Genomic DNA, 22,937 nt, shown 5'->3' on the forward strand with positions numbered 1-22,937 from the left:
CAAAAGGTAGAAATACAAATTTTGTTTATAATTTGAAAAACCATGCAAGATGTGTGCAACTGACACCTTTAGGCCTCATCACTGTCAGTTTTGATTTTGCTTCACAAATTAATGGCATGCATTTCAAAGGCCTCATTGATCTTGAGGGTCTGGAGAGGCGCAGGTGGTTGAGTACACAGAGTACACATATTGTGAGAAATTATTATCATTTTTAAAAATAGAGCCGTAATACTTTTTTAAGCACTAAATTATAGGAGTGGAGAGCATCTGAGCATATTTACGCAACTATTTTCCTTCTGTAAATAAGTTCTTATGCACAATTTTGAATTGCTTGACTTCAGCATTTACGTTTGATGCTACTTTATACTTACACTCCACTACATTTCAGATAAGATATTGTACTCTCTACTCCACAACATTAATTTGACATCTTTACTCACTTTTAAGATGAAGATTTGACACAGTGGATATTATAATAAGCTGTTTTAAATCAGGGTTCCAACTTTTTTGTCTTCTGACGTCAGAAAGCGGTGTATAGTCGAAGTCACATATCAGAGTTGTTAACAGCATCATGAAATAGTGATTTGTCTCTAAACTTCTCACAAAGTTTCATCTCAGTAAATGTTCAAATTATTTACATATATAAACAAGAATCAAAGACAAAAGAGAAAAGTCTAAAAGCTGAAAACAGATTTGTGGATCAGAGCTTTGTTATTTATTATTTCCTCTCCTCGTAATCATCTGATGACCCTTCGGATTTATCTGCTGTAAATGAAATTATTTGTAAAGTGGTTCAAACTAGCTCCACCTGCAGCAGCTACAACAGTAACATGGTGTTTACACAGGGATGCATCAGTATTCATAATTGAGTGATGTCATACGTAATAATATATCAGTTAGAGGCACCAAACCAGTACTTTCACTACTGCTTTCACTGAATTTTGCTGCTAATACTTCTGTGCTTTTACTTTCATGCATTTACTTTAAATTGTAAGTATTTTTATACTGCTGTTGTGCTATACTTTTACTTAAGTAAACAATCTCAATACTTCTTCCACCACTGTTAAATTGAGTGTCACTAACATACAGACACCGGTAACACCCAGCCTGTGATTACATCTAACTTCTTTGTCTCTAGGAGGAGCTTTTCAAAGCCTTAGAAAATAACCCAGATGACATTGTCAGGGTTTTTAATGGCTTCCAGGCACAAAGCCTGCTTTAAATTCATGGTCATTCACCTGACAGGGGATAGACGACTAGGTGACATGACTGGAAACGTGTGATCTAGTGTTGTTGTTGTTGTTTTTTTTTTTGGGGGGGGGGGGGGGTTTGACCTGAACCTGCTCAAGGTCACAATTATTCATTGTACACCTATAGTTTTTTTTTTTGCGGAGAACTATTTTCAAACATGTTGAGGAAGTGCGTCAGGTTTCCACAGCGGGTGGTTAAAGCATTATACATCTGATGTATAACCGCGTGTGATGGCAGCCGGTGACCTTCCCCGCGGATCGCCCCGTCGCGAAGCAAGAGTTCACCCTGTTCTTATAAAGTTGTTCAGACAGTAAAAACGAGGCTGCGATGAGAGCAAATAGGTGTTTGGTGTCGGTCCCTCCTCTCCGCCCTGCACGACTCTGACGTAGCGCGCTCAGCGTCTCCCGCCGGGGAGGGGAAGAGGAGGGGGGGGGGGCGGTGCTGACGACTATATCGCAGAGAGCCACGGAGCACTTGCCCCCCCTCCCCCTCCCCTCCCCTCCTCTCTCTTTGCTCTTGAGTTTCCGTCGGGTGTTTTAACCGCAAAGCGATTCGGGTCGGGGGAAGACATGGCTGGATACTTGAAAGTCCTGAGCTCTCTTTCGAGGTCTTCTGGCGCAGCTTTTTCCAGAAACCCCGCCGTCCTTGCGCCGGCTGCAAACGTCCAGAGTTTGCAACAAAGAAACTGTGAGTGTGGAGAGATAATAACCGGTGTCATCCCCGGCATCTTTATGTCAACCGTAGCCGTGTTAAGATGGCGTTTGTATGTGGGTTTTTTTTTGTTTTTTTTAAATTAAATGTACCTCAATTTGCATTTGGTAAGTAAATACCGACCAACCTGCTTTTGAAGCCGGCGGCGCCGAGCGAAGCGCAAGCAACGCTAGCCAGCTTTGCGTGTGATGCTAGCCAGCGGGGGATGCTGCTAAAAAAAAAAAAAAAATATTTAATGCTTCTCCGAGTTTAGCGGTGAAGATGCTGCAAAAATGGCTGTTTTATGACCGGCCGAGTGGAGGTCGCTTTAAATCATAATTAGGCCGTGAACGTCGAGATAGACCCGAGGGCCGGTTAGCCTCGTCTTTGTCTCCCTCCATCCGAAGTTTGAGGCGCAGCCGACGACAACGTGAAGATACGATGTTGTAATAATGAATGGACTGTAAATGGACTTGAAAGTCTGACGAGACAGCTGATTTAACAGCCGGGGGGTGTCCGCCGAGCTTCTCCTTGAAAGACTAAATCAAACCCAGGACGGAAATAGCGGGACACAAAACTGGCAACAAATGAATCAAATTCTTCTTCCGTTTTTTTTTTTTTTTTTTTTTTAAAACCTGTCTTCGCGGAAATTGTATTGCTCGTCATTGAGGGAGAACAGACAACCCTTTTTTTTTTCTTTTTTTTTATCTCACAAAATCGACCCAATATACTTCGTCTGAGTGCAAATTGATGTCTTGCTCTCGAGTCGTCCTGTTATTAGTGCGACGGGGGAAAAGTTTCCCCAAGGTCAGCCAAGCGCATACGAGTCTCGGTTATGGAGAGCAATGGCTGCCGGTGCTCTGTCCTACATACCGTTTCCCATCTGGGTTACATCCATGCTACAGCTGCTGCTGCACAGCTGACCTCATCTGACCCTGTCATTCACAATGTAAAACTCGGTTTATGATGGCTTTTAACGTTAGATTTTTTTTTTTAATTATTTTTTTTTTTGAACCAGTGCCAGAGAGCAGCCTCCATGTTTCTTTTTTTTTTTCTTCTTCTTCTTCTTTTTTTTGTGTGTGATGCTGAGCAGGGATCTAAATTTATACCCTGAGCCCTGCAGACATCCCAAATTGCATACTGCTGGAATTAGACACCACTCTTGCATCGGGGTCTGGAAATGCACCAAAATGCTGCAAACCAAACCAGCAAGACCCTGATGGGCTTGTGTTTATAAAACAGTGGCTTCACTGAAGGGCACTTTGACTCGGGTGTGATTTTAATCACCGTGTCATTTGAGCTTCTTGTTGTACTCAGCTGATGCTGGTTAATGATCATGGTAGCCCAGGAATGTCTCGCGTAGATGAAACGAAGCAACGGTCTGCAAATACCCGAAAATAATTACAGGTGTGTCGGCCTGAGATGTGAATCGGTGTCAGACTGAAAGTGAAAGATTGACCATTTTCATTGTTTGATTGCAGTCACATGTTGCATTATCTTTGGTTTCTGCTATTGGATGCAGTTTAAAATGTCACAGTGCATTTTAAAGGATGTCTCACAAAGACAAGGTGTAATGCCTCCCATCAGTCTCCAAATCTTAACTTGTAGACTTTGCAGTCACTATGGTTTCCATTTGTGTCTGTGATTGTGACTCAGTAACTATGGTTACTCGCCCACACTTCTGTTTATCCTGTAAATGACCTTTCATGGTAACGGTTAACACTATGGTGGCTAAAGGCTTGTCTCTGTGTTGAAAGTTAACCAGAGGGGACATGTAATTGATGGTTATTCCGGCCATCTTGTTAAGGCACACATTGTTTTATATCATCTTTGACTGCTTGCCCTTAATGTGTTTTGCACAAGTCATGTTAAGCACCTCGCAGTTACGTTTTAAAGTCAGTTGTTAGTACCTTGTGCTACACGCGGCGTATTTAAAACCCCCAAATACTCAGTTGGCCCTGCAGGCTGGGTAACATTATTAGTCTTGTTTACTTATTCTTTCATTAGCTGTTTCCTGATTTATTTATTTATTTTTCTCCACAATTTAAAGATTTTGTACTGCATGTAGGCAAATTCATGCCCACTTGCTTTTAATCAAGTCAACATTTAAGATATAAAACTGATTTTGTGCGCCGAAAACCATATTTTGCAATTGAAATGGAATCGGCACTTTTTTTTTTTTTAACAGTGAACCCTTCTCAAAAGCAGAAAGTAATTATTCCAAACATTATTTTTGAAAGGAGATAGAAATGAAATGTATGCCCACGTGCAGTGTTTAAGATTGTTGTACATGTCTACCCATGCCTGGCATTGTCTCACTACTAGGAGAACAAATCCTGCAAACCTATCCTCAGCTCATGCAAGAATGATGTGGCAGGCAGGCCCTCATGACTGTGTTTCAGCTCGCCCCTTCAGCGGCCAGCTTGTTGATACACTCGGATGTTGCGTAACCCGCTCGGCGCTCCTCCTGCGCTCCCCTCCCCATTCATTGTGATTTCAGAATCCTGTTTATGCAGATTTGGGTTAGATTAGTCCGAAAGGATGCCGGACAGTAGCTGCTAATGACTTACCCATGATGCACTGCAATAGAGACTCGGCTGTTGCACAGGGAGATGGACAAGGACAAAGTCTGTTATGAAAATTTCATAAATATCTAGTTCACCTTGTTGTGAGGTGCTTCATTTTTTTTTTTTCCTGATCCTAACACATAATCGTTCATAATTCTGCTGCCAGTCTTTGTTATCAACAGTATAAATATTAATATTAGCTATACTGCTTTCCAATAGCTGATATCGAGTAAACTTTTTGATAGCTTCCCCCCCCTTTCTATTCTTAGTACATAGTGATGATGAATAGAGCTTCAAGTAATGGTTATTTTATTTACCATTTCAGTCTCAATTGATTGTTTGGTTTATAAAATGGTGAAAATATCAGTTACTAATTACTGTAGTAATTAAGCCTTCACATTGCTCATTTGTGTAGGAAACGGGCTGTACCTGCAAAATATTCAGTTTAATGTCAGATTTCACAAAGAAAAGCTGCACACCGTTACAATTGATGTGGACTAATTGTCATTTGTTTTATAAAAAAAATCACTTGAATGATTTATCAATGATTAAAATGGATTGTTTATTTTGCTGTCGATAGACTGATCGGTCAACTGTCTCAGCTGTAGTTACAGAATTGCCATAAAAGGAATCGTCAGCGTGGGACAACAATGTTGGCAGTTTCACTGTTCAAGTGATTCTGTCTGTGGGCTCGAACACTTGACCTTCTTCCTGAGAGGCAGCAGTGCTAACCGCTGCTCCACCAATCTTCCCAGGAGTTAGACAGTGTTATGACAAATCTTTGGCTCAGTGCAACCTATAACTCCACCGTCCACAAATATTTATTCAAATGCGACCAAAATTGCCGCAGACATACTTTGGATAGTAGATATACGTGTTTTCAAGAGGGTCTGCAGTGATATTAAATATCTTCCTGTAATGTGTAGTGTACGCAAAACCTTTTCAATTTCTCCAAACGTTTCAACTTCACTAAAAGTTGAATCACCATCAACAGGCCAAGGTGGAATCTGAACCATTAATAGCATCCTTGGTGAAGTAGAATCTTTTACCTGTTGAGTTAACCAGACTGTAGGTTGAGTCACTGGAAAACGCTGAGTGAACCCCGTGAAACTCATTCTTCAGCGCTGCAGATAGTCCAGCGGTCCACGACACCACTTCAGAGCCTGAAATGACCTCGTGAGGACAGGGGTTTGAGCCCCGCACAAGGTAATCCACACAGTTCACGGAGGGCGATTCCCTCTAAGGGTAAGCCGCACGGTTTCGGGTTTGCGTGGTAAATGCAGTCATACTAATACCAAACCAAACGTCAACAATATAATACAAAATGAAAACCTAATACAAAAACTCTAATAATAATCAATAGCAAAAAAATAAAGGGTGTATCTTAATCTTCTTGGATTTTTGCCCAAACTAACACAAATTTTATCCCCCAAAATTCCATTAATACATTTTAATGGAACAGTATGACTTTTTTTCCATATTTGGGACGACGTGCTCTTGTATGACACAGTGGTTAGAGCAGTTTCCTCAGTGAGAAGTAAGGCAAAAAAAAAAAAAAAGGCATACATTTCAGTTCAGAAAAAGGTCATACTCCAAAAAGGGATTAAAAAAAAAAAAAAAAAGCATACTGTAGCATGTTGTCCAAAAAGTGACCTGAAAGTAATTATAGTATATTCTATATAGCATAGCCAGGGCGATGCGGCTAAGTTTGATGTTTCGCCGTGACACAGGAAGTTGATGTTTAAGGTCAAACGATCCTCCAAACCTCACGAGACTTTTGCACATCCGTCAGGCACCAACTTTCACGAGCATTTGAAGATGTTAAAGCAATTGTTTTAAAGCAGAATAAGGAACGAGATCGAGAAACAAAATTGAAACCGCAAGCGGGAATATGCGGACCCCCGCGTGCTGCACGTCGGGGAGCCGGACCTACTGGATACCCGACGTGCAGAACGCGAGGGCTCACATATCACTGCTTGCAGTTTTAATTTTCTTTTGTCATGTGATGTACTTTCCCAACATAACATTCCCCATGCAATGCCCGAGTCATTACTGCTCTGTAGTTTAAGAGGTTTATGATGCCAGGCTTATGATAGAGCACCAATAATACCTAGTTAGGAAAATGTTCAGAAATACTGTTGGGTTTTCACACTGCTGTCAAAGCCTTTTTTTTTTTTTCTGTCTTTATTATGGTATTGCGTAACATAATTGTACCACAGAGGTCACGACTGTCTCTCCTTTCAGGATATTTTTAGTGCACGGTCACCATGCATCTGTAGTCAGCAGGGCTCGTGTCATGTTTGCAGCATGGGGACAAGTGCAGCGGCTGTTTTTACAGATGCTACCAAGACTTCATAATCTCAGTTTCTTCAAATCCTCTTAAACGCTCATAGATTTTTTTTTTTTTTATTATTTTTTTTATTAAGTTCACCTATAAGATCTTGTACCTCGGACACTAATGGTTGCGTAACATTTCCCCAGGACACCTTGTGTTTACTTGCATTACTCTGAGAAGGCTTTGGTAGCAGTGGGGGAGCGGTAACTTTGCTGGGAAATCTGGGAGTCGCTTGATCCTCTGCTCCTCCCCTTGTACTCTTCTATTCACTGAAATGATCCTGCTGGCAGGACTCTCGCATACTGAGCAGATATGATTAGAGATACTAATCCACGCTGATGCCGGTGCAAAGTAAAGACGTTAAGAGACTTCCTTAAGAAGTCAAAGTTGGCATTAAAAATGAAGCACAATCTCTTATTTAAGTTTAATGTGTTTAAAAACATGAGAATTTTTTTTTTTTTTTTTTTTTTTTTTAAGCTTGAAATAGTGTGTTGTGAAATACTCTTTATCCTATCATTAGCATTATGGTAAATGGAGTAACACCGATAATAATTTTAGCAAAAATGTAGTTGTTGGCACTGAATTGGGATTTTCTGTTTGGTCAAGTGAGCTGCAACTACTGATTTAAAAGTACAATGTTGAGTTTTTGGCAACTGGTATTGTGTCGGAGGAAGCACATCCTGATTCATTTGTGTGCACATGATTTACAAGGCCAGATTCAGGGTATTCTGGTAATCAGCTGTCTAGAGCAGTAATATGTGGGAAAAAAATAAGAGTGAGGTGTGAAGAAAATGCAAAAAAAAAGTCTGTTGGCTGTGAAACTAAATGGAAAAAAATTATTGTTGGCAATTAAGTTTTAAAATCCTCACATTTTAATCTTGGTATTTTACTGAACTGATTTAGTATTAAAATGGTTCATTAACTTTTGCTCAGTTAGTTACCAGATAAAATGGTTAAATGATTGATATGATAGTAATGGCGAGAGGTCCAGAGTGGAGCTGAAACAAGTAGTCGATTGACTAATTAGTCACTCTACAGAAAATCATTTGGCAGTTTGTTTTCAAGCAGAGATTTTAATTTTCTTGGTCTAGTGTTAAAAATATGTGTGTTTGTTTCTTTTTAACAGTAAACTAAATATCTTTTGTCGTGTAAACAGTTGGTTTCTTTGGGAAGTTGGAAAATTATGACGTTGAACAGGCTAAACTTTATTAGATCCCCCCCCCCTCCCTCCAATCAGTGTAGTTTCCCGTCTTCATGACCCTTGTATTTGTACGATTAACAGATGCCGACAAACGCATCAAAGTGGCCCAGCCGGTGGTGGAGATGGACGGAGACGAGATGACCCGGATCATCTGGGAGTTCATCAAAGAGAAGGTGATAAAGTGGGGTCCAGATGTGGAAGGGTAAATGCACAAACGCTGGCGTGAGTCTCCGAGGGAGGGAAAAGCCCACGCTGTCTGGCTCGCCTATTTTTATACAGGGACTGACACGTGAATGTGTGGGATGGGTTATGTGGAGGATTATGTATGGATGTGGATGTGGGGGGAGGGGCATTTGCGATGTTTCATTCAGACACTGGCTGATTTGCCTCCGGTGAGAGCAGATTGCTATTGGCTTTGGAAGAAAACCAGCAACGCACGTGGTTCAGTTCCCTGAACGTTTTCTGACACAGATGATGTCTTGTATTGACCTGAGAAGTCATCCCAGAATGCATTGCATTTAAAAAAATAAAAAAAAAGTTTTCTATACGGCAAAAATATGTCCCTCTGTAGTTGGACGAAGTTGTGCATGCTGACTCTTGTTTTTGTTTCTGGTTCTTTCAGCTCATTCTGTCCAACGTTGATGTTGAGCTGAAGTACTACGACCTGGGTCTGCCATACCGTGACCAGACTAATGACCAGGTCACCATCGACTCTGCTCTGGCTACTAAGAAGTACCATGTGGCTGTTAAGTGTGCCACCATCACACCTGACGAAGCCAGAGTGGAAGGTCTTTAACAGAATTCTATTTTCTGAACAGTTTAGACTCGCCCATACCCTTAATCCCAGGAGGGTTTTAATGAGTATTACACAATTGTGTATTTTCTTTCAGTAGATGCCAAGATTTATAGCTGGCTGAACTGGTTGAACTTTATATAAAGCTGCAACTGAGGCTTCCAGTAGCCTGATGGCTGAGGCTCATATTCGTATTACTGTAATGTCTATAGTTCAATTCCTGGCATTGGGACCTTGTTGCAAGTTGTACCCCTCCCTTTCTAATAATAATAATGTTGATAAACTTTATTTGTATAGCACCTTTCATACAAGAAATGCAGCTCAAAGTGCTTTACAGCAAGACAATTACTTGCAGTGTTTCACATAAAGAAATGAGATGCATAAGAACAGATAAAATGCATCAAATTAAACACAAATAGAGTTAAAAATCTATTTTTTTAACCCGGGTGTTCAAAAACATTTGACTCTCGGTGCACATAAAGATGACGTGACGACTGAGTTGTTTGTAGGTCTGCGGTCTTTGTCCATGTAATCCTATATTTTGGCGTTTTTGCATTTTAGAGTTTAGCCTGAAGAAGATGTGGAAGAGCCCCAACGGAACCATCAGGAACATCCTGGGGGGCACCGTCTTCCGTGAGCCAATCACATGCCAGAACATTCCCAGGCTGGTTCCAGGCTGGACGCAGCCCATCACCATCGGCAGACACGCCTTTGGTGATCAGGCAAGTCTCGCGTTAATGCTACAGAAGACGATGATGATGATGATGATGATGATGTACAGATTACAGTAATATTTCTTTCACCTTTTGGTTGTGAAGTGGCAACAAACCAGGCAGTTTCAATTGGTGAAAATGAGACTTTGTGTGTTTCTTTTACAGTACAGAGCAACAGACTTTGTTGTGGACCAGCCCGGCAAATTTAAGATGATCTTCTCACCTGCTGATGGCAGTGCAGGCAAGGAATGGGAGGTCTATGACTTCCCTGCAGGCGGCTGTGGAATGGGCATGTACAACACAGACGAGGTGAGCAAACACTTCTACTCATAGGATAGGAATGTTGATATTGTATATTAACGTTATAGTCAACAAATACCATTAAAGAGACTGGCAGCAACAGTGGTCTGCCTCTTAGTGCAGTTCCTACCGAAGGAAGGAAGTTCAAGAAGAGCATTTGTTGGCATTTTCCTCCACTGGTGAATATGTACAGCAGCAGTTCCATGTCGTGTGCAATGAACTCAAAATAAACTACAGTTCCCATATTCATCATAAAAAAATGGACCAAATGCAACAGTGCAACAATTCAATTTTATCTACATAGCGGAAAATCACAACACGAGATTTTTCAGGGCACTTAACAGAACCAAACAACATTATAGAGGAAAAACCCAAACAATTCAACAATTCCCACGCGAGCGACAGCTGGGGAGAAAAACCTCCGACAGAACAAGACTCGGGAGGTGAGCGGCCATCTGCCTTGACTGGTTAGGGTGAGGCGAGAGAGAGAGAGAGAGAGAGAGAGAGAGAGGAAAGAACAGCATAGTAATCGATGACTGGTTGTAATATAAATGCGTCGAAAGTGAACGAGAGAAGAGCTCATGGGAGGTCCCTCAGCAGCCTTGGCCTATAACCGCATGACTAAGGCATCGTTCAGGGTCACTCGAAGCAGTTCCACCTGCAAACATTATCAAAAAGGAATGTATTCATCCTAAAAGTAATATAACGGAGTGACTCATTGATCAACAGTTAAAGATTACGTGGCATTTAAGCTTTAATTAATCAATCGTCCTCTAAAAATCTTATAAGTGCCATTGTGTCCTAAAATTAGCTCTCTGGACAAGAGATGTTGATTACATAAATAAGATAACGGTCAGATTGAATTTTGTTCGTTAAAAAAGTGTTGTAGGTGTAAGCTTTAGATATTTTTTTTTGTTGTTGTTCTTTAAGAAATATTCTTTCAGCACAGAGAGCTCCATAAAATTTGCTTAAGTCTCGCTGTTGGTTCCAATTTCTGCCTCCGTCGGGATTATACGGATACATCTCCCTCATATTACTGTGAGATTACAATATCTAAACTTTAGACTTCACGAAACCCGACTGCTGTTCATTTAGCCTCGGGTGCTTTGTAAAATTGACACAGCAGCCATTACAGTAGACTAACCTCTTTTCAACCCGCTTTGCTACTGTTTTGTTTGCCTCCATCGGGATCTGTTTGATTTAACAACATCAGAGGTCACTAGATGACTTTCAACTTGACAAGGGGAAGGTTGTTAACTCCTATACTACAGATAAGACCCACATGAACTGTTTGTTTCTCTTCTCCCTTCATCAGTCTATTTCAGGCTTTGCGCACAGCTGCTTCCAGTACGCCATCGCCAAGAAATGGCCTCTTTACTTGAGCACAAAGAACACCATCCTGAAAGCTTATGATGGAAGATTCAAAGACATCTTCGAGGAAATCTTTCAAAAGTGAGTGTCCTCTATCTTTGTGCTCAGTGTTTCTGTTTCTCTGCGCGCATGTTTTTCTTTAAACCCCCTATTTGCTTGACGTGATTGGTAAAATGGAACGCAGTAAAATCTCGAAACCAGAAGATGTATTTCATTTATATGCAAATATTGCGACTGAAATGTTGAACATAAAATGCAGAACAACATAAAGAAGCTTTAGTTGATGATGTTGGTTGTGCCTCCCACAGGAACTACAAGCCTCAGTTTGACAAACTGAAGATCTGGTATGAGCACAGGCTTATTGATGATATGGTCGCCCAAGTGCTGAAGTCTTCTGGAGCCTTTGTGTGGGCTTGCAAGAACTACGACGGAGATGTTCAGTCTGATATCCTTGCACAGGGTGAGAATTTAGTAAAATAACACTTCTGCCTCTTCTTTGGAAACTAGGTTGTTATGAAATACTGAAACCTGTAAGCAATGTGAGGGTGCTTGCCAGATTTTTGACAGATGTGGGTTGCGTTAAAGAAGGATTTTGTGTTTGTTGTTTCAGGCTTTGGCTCACTGGGACTCATGACATCAGTCCTGGTGTGTCCTGACGGCAAGACTATTGAGGCCGAGGCAGCCCACGGCACTGTGACCAGGCACTATCGCGAGCACCAGAAGGTTAGTAGCCGTCAGTCTTTGTCAGTCCTGCAAGCTCTGTATCGGAAAATATTTCAACAGGGAAAGTGAAACTGAATGTGTGGGGCCGAATTATTTTCTTGCAAACAGACTGTGTAATCTGTGGAGCTGTACTGCCATCGTGTGGTGAAGGTTGAGAACAACAATTTAGCATATATCCTTAGTTCTAATGCAGGTTAGTCTGAGAAGGAAAACTTGCCTGGAGGTTAAATAGGGTAATGTTGTCCTCAATTCTTGCGATTCAGGGACGGCCAACCAGCACCAACCCCATTGCCAGTATTTTTGCCTGGACCAGAGGCCTGGAGCACCGGGGCAAACTCGACGGCAATCCCGACCTGATCAAGTAAGAGACGTCTTGATTTTTCAGGAAACATACCGACTTTAATGTCAAAAAAACAAACAAAACTGTCTTTGTTTCTCTGCAGGTTCTCACAGACTCTGGAGAGGGTGTGTGTCGAGACCGTTGAGAGTGGCACTATGACCAAGGACCTCGCAGGCTGCATCCATGGCTTGCCCAAGTAAGTTTATTGCCAAGTTTACAATGTAGTTGTTGACGCACGATTATGATGAACCGTCAATATCCGTTTTAAAAGGTGAACTTGGTTTTTGCTACTTTTAGCAGTTTTGTTTGTTTGTTTATTGATATGAAAAGGGATTAGACCTACGACACGGCGTTCTCCTTCAGCGCGTTCACGGCTCTTTATATGTTCAGTTTGAATGGCGTCGTCAGTGCTTCAAATCGCAGGCGTAAATGTCTTTCCTGCATGCTTACATAAGCAAGTTTTACCTGGGAGGCTTCTGGAGGTGTAAGACGGGGTTTGGCCACAGAGACGACTAAAAATAAAGAGTGGACCGTGCTTCGTATCTGTGGGACAACACAACTAAATTAGGTAGAATAAAAAAAACAGGAAGGGAAAAATGGTGGAAGCGAGGTTCCTGCTTGTACATGACTCAAATGTATGGGGAAAATATGTGCTGGGTTTAGATTTTAAAGAATTAGGAAGTCATTTAGAAAACGTCGCGGGTCCAGTGTATCCTTAATACACAAGAGGTAAATACGATTCTAAGTGGAGTGAAGACAATTACTTGATCAAATAGTTGATTAACAGAAAAATAATCTGAAACTATTTTAGTGATCATCATCTTGGGCAACATGGCCCTAAAAATGATCACGATATTTCAGGGCTTTTGTGCACTAACAATATTCTTGACAATATAAAAAAGGACTGAAAAATCTTTATCAGGATTTTAAAAAACATAGACTTGCTACAAAATAAGTGAATTAGTTTTACATGTCAGCACACGTATACGGTATTCAGTAAAGATTAAATATGATCCTTCAATAGTTTAGTTTGCAAACAACAGCAGAACTTCGGAGTGAGATTCAGATTCTGCATGAAATGCAGCTGTTAAGCATGTAGAGTCGATGCATAAGCAACACGTGTCATGTTCATCGAAACCGTTACGCATGTCATACCGTTTCGCTGCATAATGTTACGACGTCATTATGTCAACAACTTGGAATATTGCCATCATGACGACATGAATTTTTTTTTTTTTTTAATATTCAAAAATGTTATATATATTTACTGTGAGCGACGTGATATGGCCCACCTCTTAATGCCAAACATATCCCAGTTTCAGCATCTTAACTGCGAGGATTCTCTGCTTTTATATCTTCCGGTTTTGGGCTGGCGGTCGGGCAAAACAAAAACTATTTAAAGATGTCATCTCAGCTCTGCGAAATTGGGACATCCATTTCCCGTTGATATTTTGCAAAACAAACAATTTTAGAAAATAATTTGCAGATTAATCAATCATACAAAAACTCATTAGTTGCAGCTTTAATTTGAAGTATGTATCCATTTAGTCTGTGTCGCCTCTTTTGTGTTTTGGGACATTAAGCCTGTAATGGCAGCCAGAAAATAAATAAGATTTGGTACTTTCACTGTCAGATTTCCTCACTTTAGTTTTCAATAAAAAATATTCCTCTGATTAAACCATCTAGTCTTAATCTGAAACATTGACATGAGACGGAGTGTTATTGGCCCTGTTTCTGATATTACCAGCGTGTAACGCAGGTTGGGAACTTAACACCACGCTGGAAACGTGCCCTCATCTTTGCGCATGTTTTCCAGAGATCTACTGCTTTAGCAGGTTATCATAAACATGTAACTGATTTCAAAGATATTCATCCAGGAGATTTTTTTTTTTTTTTTTTAAAAGGATTCTTAAATGAAATCTTAAAAGTGCATTTTTATGAAAAGTGAACTTTTCTGATTTCTAATGAACATGCGCGAATAACAAACTTGTAAAGCATTGCACGATTGTCCATCTACATCAATCTATAAATAAAAGAATTTCTAGACATTTTTAAAAGCCTGTCTTTAAGGATTTTATTTACCTGTTGGAGGTATGTGTCATCTTGTTTACCGACCTTTTTCTGCACACGTTGGGTGTTTGTATTTGATTATCTATTTGTTGCACTGACTCACCTGTTGGCTTGAACACCAGCTTGCCTTTTTCTTTCAAGCTTTATTATCCATGACGCGTCACATTTGCCAATGGATAGATGTTGTTTTTACTATTTAAGGCTCTATTTTCTAAAAACTAGAGATGCGTAAACATAGAAGAACAACCACCTTTTAAATATCAAAACCCTATTTATCTTGTTTAGTGTGTATATCATGCATCTTGCCCGTTCAAATGTTGAATAATGTTCTATTATTGATAATGGTGTTACAAACCAACAAGAGAAATTGAAGCTGAAGACTATTAGTAAAAATAATTATTCTTTGTGTTTTTATGATTTTGTTTCCTGAAGTGTGGTATTGAATTTTCTGCTGTCTTTCCCTTTCAGTGTCAAGTTGAACGAGCACTATGTCAATACTACAGACTTCCTCGACGCCATCAAGACAAATCTGGATAAAGCCCTCGGCAAGTGAAGGACTTGGAAGAAAATAGTCAGCTTGAAGATGCCAATGTCACTCTTCTGTTTTTGTACCTCATTTTTAACTTAAGAAGGTCAATACATCTACCTGCATTTCACCAGAAGGAAAAAAAAGTACTGTCTATAGAATTATGTAGCGTTCTATTAGATCATTAAATGTTTAGGAGTTGTCCTTACACCTGATGCTCCCTTAACTATCTGTCCTGTCAGTCGCAAGGCTATATTTTTGTAATGTGAAGTACTGTATTCAAAACTATGTAATGCCTTGGGCAGGACTGAAGCCTGTCAAACATGTTTGCCAATAAATCTCGTTTGACCCACTATCTCGTTTTTTTCTGGTCTTTTTTTTTTTTTTTTTAGGACAAATAATAGAAGCCCAACCATTTTAAAGGTAAATAAATTTATTATTTTACAGTATTGTCTGGTACACAACATTGTACATACAATTCTTTCCACATGATCTCCACACTAATGTCTAATACAGAAGCCATTTAAGCTGAACATCTTCCCCTTTGTATCATCGCTCAAATGTTGACGGGAGTGAACACAGAAGCTGAAAGTCTCACAAAAATGAGCATTTTTTAAAATTTTAAATGCACTATCAACATCGCAAATGGATACCTTGTTTGCAGGGTACAAGTTTGAAAAGCTAAGCACTGGGAAACTGAATATATTGAGCATTTCCAAATCATTTTCCACAAGGTCCATGGCCCTGTCACATGTTGGGAGGTTGTCGTTCATCACTTGAGACCAGTGTACAGCATGATGGATGGCATGCTCTCGCAGACACACCGGGGCACTTAATATTTCTGTCCCAAGTTTTTTGGGACAATTCTTGTTGAGATTCGTCCATAAAAAAAAACAACAGCAGCAGAAGCAATATAAATGCAGGGTTTGCATTGCTTTTGAAAAATGCTGCAGTCTCGTCTTGTGAAGGCTCGGACCGGGGAAAACGACGAGGTTTGTTGAAAGAGATGCTGCACCACAGTCTGTTCTCTGGTAATCTTTTGAAGAGATCTACAGATGGGTGCGAGGGGAACCTGAAAGTAATTTCATGAGGTCTGCGATTGGACCCCAAGAAATCCAATGTCCCAGCTCAACACAACAGCAAGGAAAAGAGAGTGACGGTGCCCGTAGCGGCAAGATGTGATCCGATTCTTTGGTAAAGGGGTCCTACCTTTTGAAAAGGGTGTTTTTATTTTATTTTCATTAGCGTCTTTAAACATTCCACAGAAACAGTTACATTCATAGACTAGAGCTCAATACAGTGTGACGCTTTGTTAATGCAGAAATGTAAAAAGTAGACAGTGGTCCTCAGTGCAATGCACTGATTACAGTACCAGCCGACGTACAAGAGGACTGATACATTCTGTACAATAATATACAATAAGATCGTAAAATCCAGTGGAATTGAAGTCATTTTGCAGACCTCGCATCTAATTGATTACAGCACAAATCAAAGTGAATCATTAACCTTCTGCAACTTGATTAACTTTGGCGAGTGAGATGAACAGTAACCCTTGTTCCGTTCTTAAATCCTTCACATTGGTTTACCCCAGCAGACTGAGAGAGAGACCGGGATTGTCTGAATAAGAAACTGCAGGATAACATGTGTTTATGACCGTAGATAAAAATGTGCTTTTCACATCGGGCTCAGATGATGTCCTTGTTGTTAAGCAACTGACAACATATATCAATTTATGTCGTTTTTTTTTTTGTTTACCTAAATGCATCTATTTGAGACTGTCCATTTTTTTTCTCAAATATATTTATTCTGTAAATTGTTTATGTTTTACAGATGAAAAATATGTAATTAGATAAAAAGTATACATTTTCAAATTTTGTACTATTACGAGTGATTCCAGTGCATACTGATGTGCAGTTCGCTGGGCTTCTTCGTGTCCTTGAAAAATATCCCAAGCATTATGCCTTTAACAGCAAAAAAAAAACAAAGAAAACAATCCTGTTTTCATTAGCTCACACTTATATTCATTTTGGGGTCATTTTAATAAATCATGCAGTGCTGAAGCGCCCTGCGCCCTTCCCATAGGTGCTGTAATACTCCATTTGTGATAGTTTAGCAATGTCTGGTGTGTTGTTGTTGTTCGCCCGGTTTTCTCGCTCGCTGAATTCAAAGCTCTCCTCCTCGTAGTCCTCCTGGCTTTCTGTCTCTTGCGGGGGTTCTGAAGAAAAAGGAGGCAAGACACAAATATGATCCTACTTTGTCGTCTGACCATACAGAGCTCCTCCTAATGACATATGGCCACATTGAGGACAGCCAGTTCATTGCCCCATCCTCAGTATCAGCCTCCACTGATAGAGACAGGCATGTCTAATCCAGGCAATGCTATATTTACTAAACACACGGGGAGGGAGTGAAAGAAACATCAAAATACTCGGCCGATAGATTACAGTACATGCTGAGTCAAAGTGCATTAGGGACAGACTGAGTGACAATAAAGCGACATGAAGCCCTCCGAGCAGTTCGTCTTGGAAATCTGCCACACATAACCCTTCAACAGATTGAAATGGGTTTCAAAGCACAAGAGTTTAATTAAGGACAAGAATTAGAGTTATTCACCATGTCCATCTATTGTGGTGTCCATGATGCCGTGTTTGACCTTCATATGTCTGCTGAGGTTGCCCTTCAGGTTGAACTTGCTGGTGCAGTAAGGGCACTTGAAGGGCTTGCTGCCGGCGTGAAGATGCATGTGGCCGAGGAGGTTGTACATTCTGTTGAATGACTTGCCGCACACCTGAAAGACACAACAGTCAGTCACTACCTGCTCCATGCCAGCGGGCTCCAGTTTGACTTTCAAATGAAAAACTCCACTTGCTTTACCCACCTTGCATTTGAACGGCTTGACCGGCAGGTGGACAATCATGTGCGTTTTAAGGGTCTGCTTCTGGACAAAGGTCTTGAAGCAGACATGGCACTGGAAGGGCCTCACACTGGCGTGGATCAACATGTGTCTCTTCAGGTTGGCAGACAGGGTGAACTCTCTGGCGCAGACATCGCACTTAAATTCTTTCATTCCCTGGGGAAACAAAAAAAAAGTATTTGGGCCTTTTAATTAATTTGGCTAAAATATATGGCTTGGAGGCAAATAAGTAATGACTCATAGGGAGGAAACACACAAGAAGCTCGCATGTGTTTGAGCATTTGCATTCTGGCTTTTGATCCCCCCTCATGTAGATTACGTTGCCCCCCCCCCCCCCCCCCTCCTCCTCCTCCTCTGTCCCCTCCACATGTTGAAAGACACAGAGGAAAAAGTCGAACAATGGAACGAATAAACTTTTACTTTTTTTTCTAGTATCAACATTTATTTGACTTTTATTTGAAATATTCAAAAAAGAATACGTCGTGAATAGAAGCTTTTTTTTTTCCCTCAAGAATAAAATAGACTATATAATGAAATAGAGAGAAAGACCGGAGTGATTCATCAGACACAAAGGGAAGTAAGGGAAGTAGCTTTGCGAACGACGCACAACACAAAACACATGCAAGTGGGGGGTTGAGCCACACAAAAAAAACTCAAGGCCTTTGAAGGCTATGTTTACAAAGCAACTGGTTTTGGAGAAAAGGCTGTGCTGCAAATGTGCCATATACCCCCATTTTCCATGAGCATTCATACAGCAGACTGAGTGAAAGAGGCTAAAATGTCTTTCTAAATCTCTTATATGTTTACATGTTGACGACGAGATTTTTCTCCATAAAATAAAGGTTTAGTGGTGTCGTGTAGTCGCATGAGGCCTGCCTACTCTGGGTTGTTTTGGACACGTAAGCTGGCACACAAAGGCACATCATTGGGTTTCAGTACCTGAAGTGCGAGAGCGTGCGGTGCCAGTACCTTGTGAGTGAGAGCGTGTTGTCGGAGGTGGTGGATCTGGACGAACTCCATGCCGCACTCGGGGCAAACGTAAGGCCGCACGTTCTGGTGCTTCATCAAGTGGTTCTGCAGCTGGCTGCGGTAAGCGAAGGACTTGTGGCACTCTGTGCACTGGTACGTTGTGGGGCCCTGGTGGCTGGTCAGGTGGCGCTTCAGGTGCGCGTATGTTGGAAACTCGAGGCCGCACTGGGTGCAGACGTGGCACTGACCGCTCTCGTGCTTGTTCTCGTGGGTCCTCAGCTCACTGGGGTAGGCAAAGCCACGGCCACAGAAGCGACAGCTGTACGGCTTAACGTCTGAATGCTGCAGCATGTGCCTTTTCAGGTGGCTGGTCTGCGTGAAGGCCTTCTCACAAACGGTACACTTGTGAGGCCGGGTTCCCTGGTGGGTGAGCAGGTGAGTCTGGAGGTGGCTCGGCTGCTTGAAAAGCTTTCCACAGTGTAGACATTCATGGGGCTTAATTCCATTATGGCCCAGGATATGAGTGACAAGGTTATATTTGGACGTGTATGACTTCTCACACATGCGGCACTTCCAGCGTTTCAAACCCTCTCCCACGTCTACGCAGTAAGACTCGTCGATCTGTACGTTGATGTCCAGTCGGTCAATCTGCATTCGTCTGGCGAGGCCCTCCGGGTCTGACCACAGCATGGCCTGGCCGTTCTCCTCATACTCTCCTGGTATAGCCATGTCAGCGGACTCGTAGGCCACCTCACTGGAATCATAATATCGGTTCTCCAGAGGACTGCCATTGTCTCCGCTCGTCTTGAGATTTAGTGCCTCCTCCTCTTCCTCTTCCTCTACCACTAACTCTTCTTCCTTCTTCTCTCTTTCTCTGCCGGGGTTTTCTTCTTGTTCCTGTTCTGGCTGTCTGTCTGTTTGCGGCCTGGATTTATCTGTCACACATGACGGACAGTTTCTGCAGACCTGCTCCTCTTTCAGGGAACCTTGTTGAGTGACTGGATCCTCTGACTTGGCAGGACTGCGCCTGCTGTTCATGTGAATGCAGGAAGGTGGGGTATCAGACTCAATTCTTTCACCTTTAACTTGAGCCTGTGCGGGTACTTTGTGTGGGTGACCCTCTAAATCTCCATCACTCCTGGGCCTCTTGGTCCTCCCGCGGGGCCCGGGTCGTCTTCTTTCACTGCAGTGGGGCTGGGGCTCCGGCTCCCCAGCAGGCTCGGCCAGGTAGTCCCCATTGGCCCCTATCAGCTGGTCAGCATACTCGTACTCCACTGACTCAGGTGGAGGTGGGGGGCACTCTCTGGGCTCCCCTGTGTAAAAGCCATTCGGAGCAATAGTGGCCCCAAATATTTCATTCTGGGAGATGAGGCCAAGAACGGCAGCCTGAGCCAGAGACAGCACCACCACAGGCTCCGTCTGTGTGCCCACATCCACTTGGCCCTCAATCATCTTGGGGTAGGTCCGCACCAAGCGGCCACTCTCCTCCTCCTGGAAGAAAACACACACAAACATACAACATAAGTCAGAAATGAACAAGAAGCAATCCTACAGTGTCTGAGTCGGCTTTTTATTCTGTTGTTACAAAACATGCCTTACACAATGTTTCCTCATTTCAACTCATTTCCCCTTTGTAACCTCATGATATCGGTGACCTTTCCATGATTGCAAACAAAGATTTGAATTATTATACAATCTAGCTCTAAAGATTCAGCCTTCCCGACTGACACTCGAAGCTATAGAGTCTTCTTTCCCAGGACTTCAGGAGAATATTGAGATAATGTTTTTCAGGGTTGCTCTGTGAAAGCCCCACTCAGACTACGCCTTGTGCCTTTGCTCTGAATCCACAGAACATTAGATTGAGGAGATAAGGCAGATCTGTGTTAGCACCCCGCTTCCTTCCTTGACAGGCTTTAGAATAATAAAGAACACAACAAGGGATACAGGTCCAGCCAGGAAGTTGACTTCCGTGGACTGTCCGCAGCACTTCCTGTGGGGTCCTGGGACAGCCTGGCTGACCAAAGTCAGCTCATCACAGGAGCTATCTGTCCCATTCATGAGGAGCAAAGCGTCTCAGCTCAACACTCAGAGACTCTCGGCGTAGCCAACTTCATAATGCCTGCCACACCGGCTTCCTTAACAAGATGATATATGCCGGCAGGCTGTCTCATATCCATAACAGACATTCGATTGAGCTTCGAGCTCATTCTGAATTCCAGACCAATGCAAAAGACTCGCTATCATAATGGTATAGTTCGGAAGTGTTTCAGGTCCACATGCACATGTTTACCCTGTAAAAAGCAGAACAGTCAAACTGTGGGGAAGAAATTGTTGTGCAGGCAAACTGGCCAAAAAGAGAAGCGAGTATTGCATGCCACCGGTTTCAGGTTATTTCTCAGCATGGCTCTCAAATGTATAGAAAGAAGCTCTGACCCCTGGTTTCTTTTCAGACAGCACTCTAGCCATCACTCTGCCACATAAGAAAGAGCTGCTTCCTTTCTTGACACAATACTGAGAGAAAAGAAAAGAGTGGATGGAGAGAGGAAGAGGAGATAGAGAGCAAGAATAAAGGTAGGTGTGTGTGTGTGTGTGTGTGTGTGTGTGTGTGTGTGTGTGTGTGTGTGTGTGTGTGTTGTGTGTGTGTGTGTGTGTGTGTATGTGTATGTGTGGTGTCAGTGTGTGTTGGGAGAGGGGAGTAGACCTGGATGCCCTGATAACCACGTCATTTATAATTACTGCTTTTAAAGTAGTCAGACAGAGACAGACTGTGTGTTTGTGAGAAAAGAAAAGGAAAGAGACTGGGTGTGTATTTGAAAGCATGTATGTGTGTGTGTGTGTGTGTGTGTGTGTGTGTGTGTGTGTGTGTGTGTGTGTGTGTGTGTGTGTGTGTGTGTGTGTGTGTGTGTGTGTGTGTGTGTGTGTGTGTGTGTGTGTGAGAGAGAGAGAAAAGAGAGGGAGGGAGGTATGGAGAGAAGGAGAAAGAGCTGTGGGCGGGGGAGGAGTGGAGGGAGGGAGACAGAGAGAGAAATGAGATGGAGGGGCTGAAAGATAAAGAAAGAGGGGAGGAGAGGGAGGGGAAGGGGAATGAGAGATTGAGTGAGCATGTGAGAGGAGGGAAGAGAGAAAGGAAAAGGAGAGGGAGGGGTGTGCGGGAGGAGGAGGGAGGGGGAGCCGGAGAGAGACAGAAAGACAGAGTGAGTGAGTGAGTGAGTGAGTGAGAGAGAGAGAGAAAGAGGGGAAGGAGGGAGGGAGGGAAGGAGGAAGGAGGGGGGGGGGAGCTGTAGAGAGAAGAAAAAAGCACAGCAAAATGAAAGGCTGACAAAATGAAAGAGAAAAAGACAAATGACAAGTAGACAGAGAAGGTAGGGTAATAATTGCGAGAGTCCGTACTTTTACATTTAAAGTTGCAACTGAAAGACACCTAAGGACAAACAAGTAGAGCAGAAAGCATTCAGCACAGACGGAAACACAATTGTTCTTCTTAGAAAAGATGTTCCCTCTGCAGCACTCACATGAATGTGAAAAGTAATCTTCTCCCCCCCCCCCTTCCCCCTCTTCCCTCCCCAAAACACGCACACAAACAAGAGAGTAAATCACCTCACTAACAAACTGTGAAACAAGTAGCACCCACCCCCCCACACACACCCTTACCCTCACATCTTTCTCTTTCTGTAGAGTTACAAACTCACCACATTGTTCCTGGAGTGATGTTTGAGGTGTTTCAGGGATCTCATCCTTCAGGAGAAATGAGTGGAGTAAAAAAATCCACCTCCTATTTATATCTGTGGTAGAGTGGGGCGGTCCCACGGCTCATCCTCCTCCTACTGTTGCTGTTATCAGAACTGACTGTGCCTGCCCCCCCACCACCTCCTCCCTCCTCACCCAGCCCTCCACCCCACCACACACACACACACACACACACACACACACACACACACACAGCATCACCCCATTTCTTTCTCTTCCTCCCACCCTCTCCTTCCCATCTCACTTCTCTTTCTCTCCTCTTTTCTCTTACAAACACACACACACACACACACACACACACACACACACACACACACACACACACACACACACACACACACACACACACACACACATCTTATCTCCCTTTCTCACTACACACAATTCAGCATGACCCTTCAACACACATTTCTCTTTAAGGCACACA

At 42.4% G+C, this 22,937-nt stretch overlaps 2 protein-coding genes across 2 annotated transcripts; one reads left to right on the forward strand and one right to left on the reverse strand.

Annotated features, from left to right (window-relative positions):
• The first annotated feature begins 1,740 nt into the window (after nucleotides 1-1,740).
• idh2 (isocitrate dehydrogenase (NADP(+)) 2) lies at nucleotides 1,741-15,235 on the forward strand. The gene is made up of 11 exons (XM_069163211.1): nucleotides 1,741-1,938; nucleotides 8,126-8,217; nucleotides 8,667-8,832; nucleotides 9,399-9,559; nucleotides 9,716-9,859; nucleotides 11,166-11,302; nucleotides 11,530-11,681; nucleotides 11,832-11,944; nucleotides 12,208-12,305; nucleotides 12,388-12,480; nucleotides 14,823-15,235. Exons 1-11 carry the CDS (start codon nucleotides 1,821-1,823, stop codon nucleotides 14,905-14,907), a joined length of 1,359 nt encoding a protein of 452 aa, XP_069019312.1. The 5' UTR covers nucleotides 1,741-1,820; the 3' UTR covers nucleotides 14,908-15,235.
• A 60-nt stretch (nucleotides 15,236-15,295) lies between these two features.
• On the reverse strand, nucleotides 15,296-22,514 carry znf710a (zinc finger protein 710a). Its single transcript, XM_069163209.1, has 5 exons — nucleotides 22,453-22,514; nucleotides 18,764-20,254; nucleotides 17,759-17,950; nucleotides 17,494-17,668; nucleotides 15,296-17,095 (listed from the first exon to the last, which is right to left on the reverse strand). Exons 1-5 carry the CDS (start codon nucleotides 22,495-22,497, stop codon nucleotides 16,926-16,928), a joined length of 2,073 nt encoding a protein of 690 aa, XP_069019310.1. The 5' UTR covers nucleotides 22,498-22,514; the 3' UTR covers nucleotides 15,296-16,925.
• Between the last annotated feature and the right edge of the window lie 423 nt (nucleotides 22,515-22,937).

This window comes from Embiotoca jacksoni, unplaced genomic scaffold, assembly GCF_022577435.1.
Source record: "Embiotoca jacksoni isolate LCO1_2020_lvr unplaced genomic scaffold, fEmbJac1.0.p SCAF_3, whole genome shotgun sequence".
NCBI classification, from domain to species: domain Eukaryota; kingdom Metazoa; phylum Chordata; class Actinopteri; family Embiotocidae; genus Embiotoca; species Embiotoca jacksoni.

Excerpts from the sequence above, each read along its gene's own strand:
- idh2 (XM_069163211.1), top strand. The coding sequence starts at position 1,821 with ATGGCTGGATACTTGAAAGTCCTGAGCTCTCTTTCGAGGTCTTCTGGC. Across the intron at positions 8,218-8,666 it reads GGGAGTTCATCAAAGAGAAG|CTCATTCTGTCCAACGTTGA; the intron begins GTGATAAAGTGG and ends TGGTTCTTTCAG. Across the intron at positions 8,833-9,398 it reads TGACGAAGCCAGAGTGGAAG|AGTTTAGCCTGAAGAAGATG; the intron begins GTCTTTAACAGA and ends TTTGCATTTTAG.
- znf710a (XM_069163209.1), bottom strand. The coding sequence starts at position 22,497 with ATGAGATCCCTGAAACACCTCAAACATCACTCCAGGAACAATGTG. Across the intron at positions 20,255-22,452 it reads ATCACTCCAGGAACAATGTG|GAGGAGGAGAGTGGCCGCTT; the intron begins GTGAGTTTGTAA and ends GTTTTCTTCCAG. Across the intron at positions 17,096-17,493 it reads CACCACAATAGATGGACATG|AACCCCCGCAAGAGACAGAA; the intron begins GTGAATAACTCT and ends CTTTTTCTTCAG.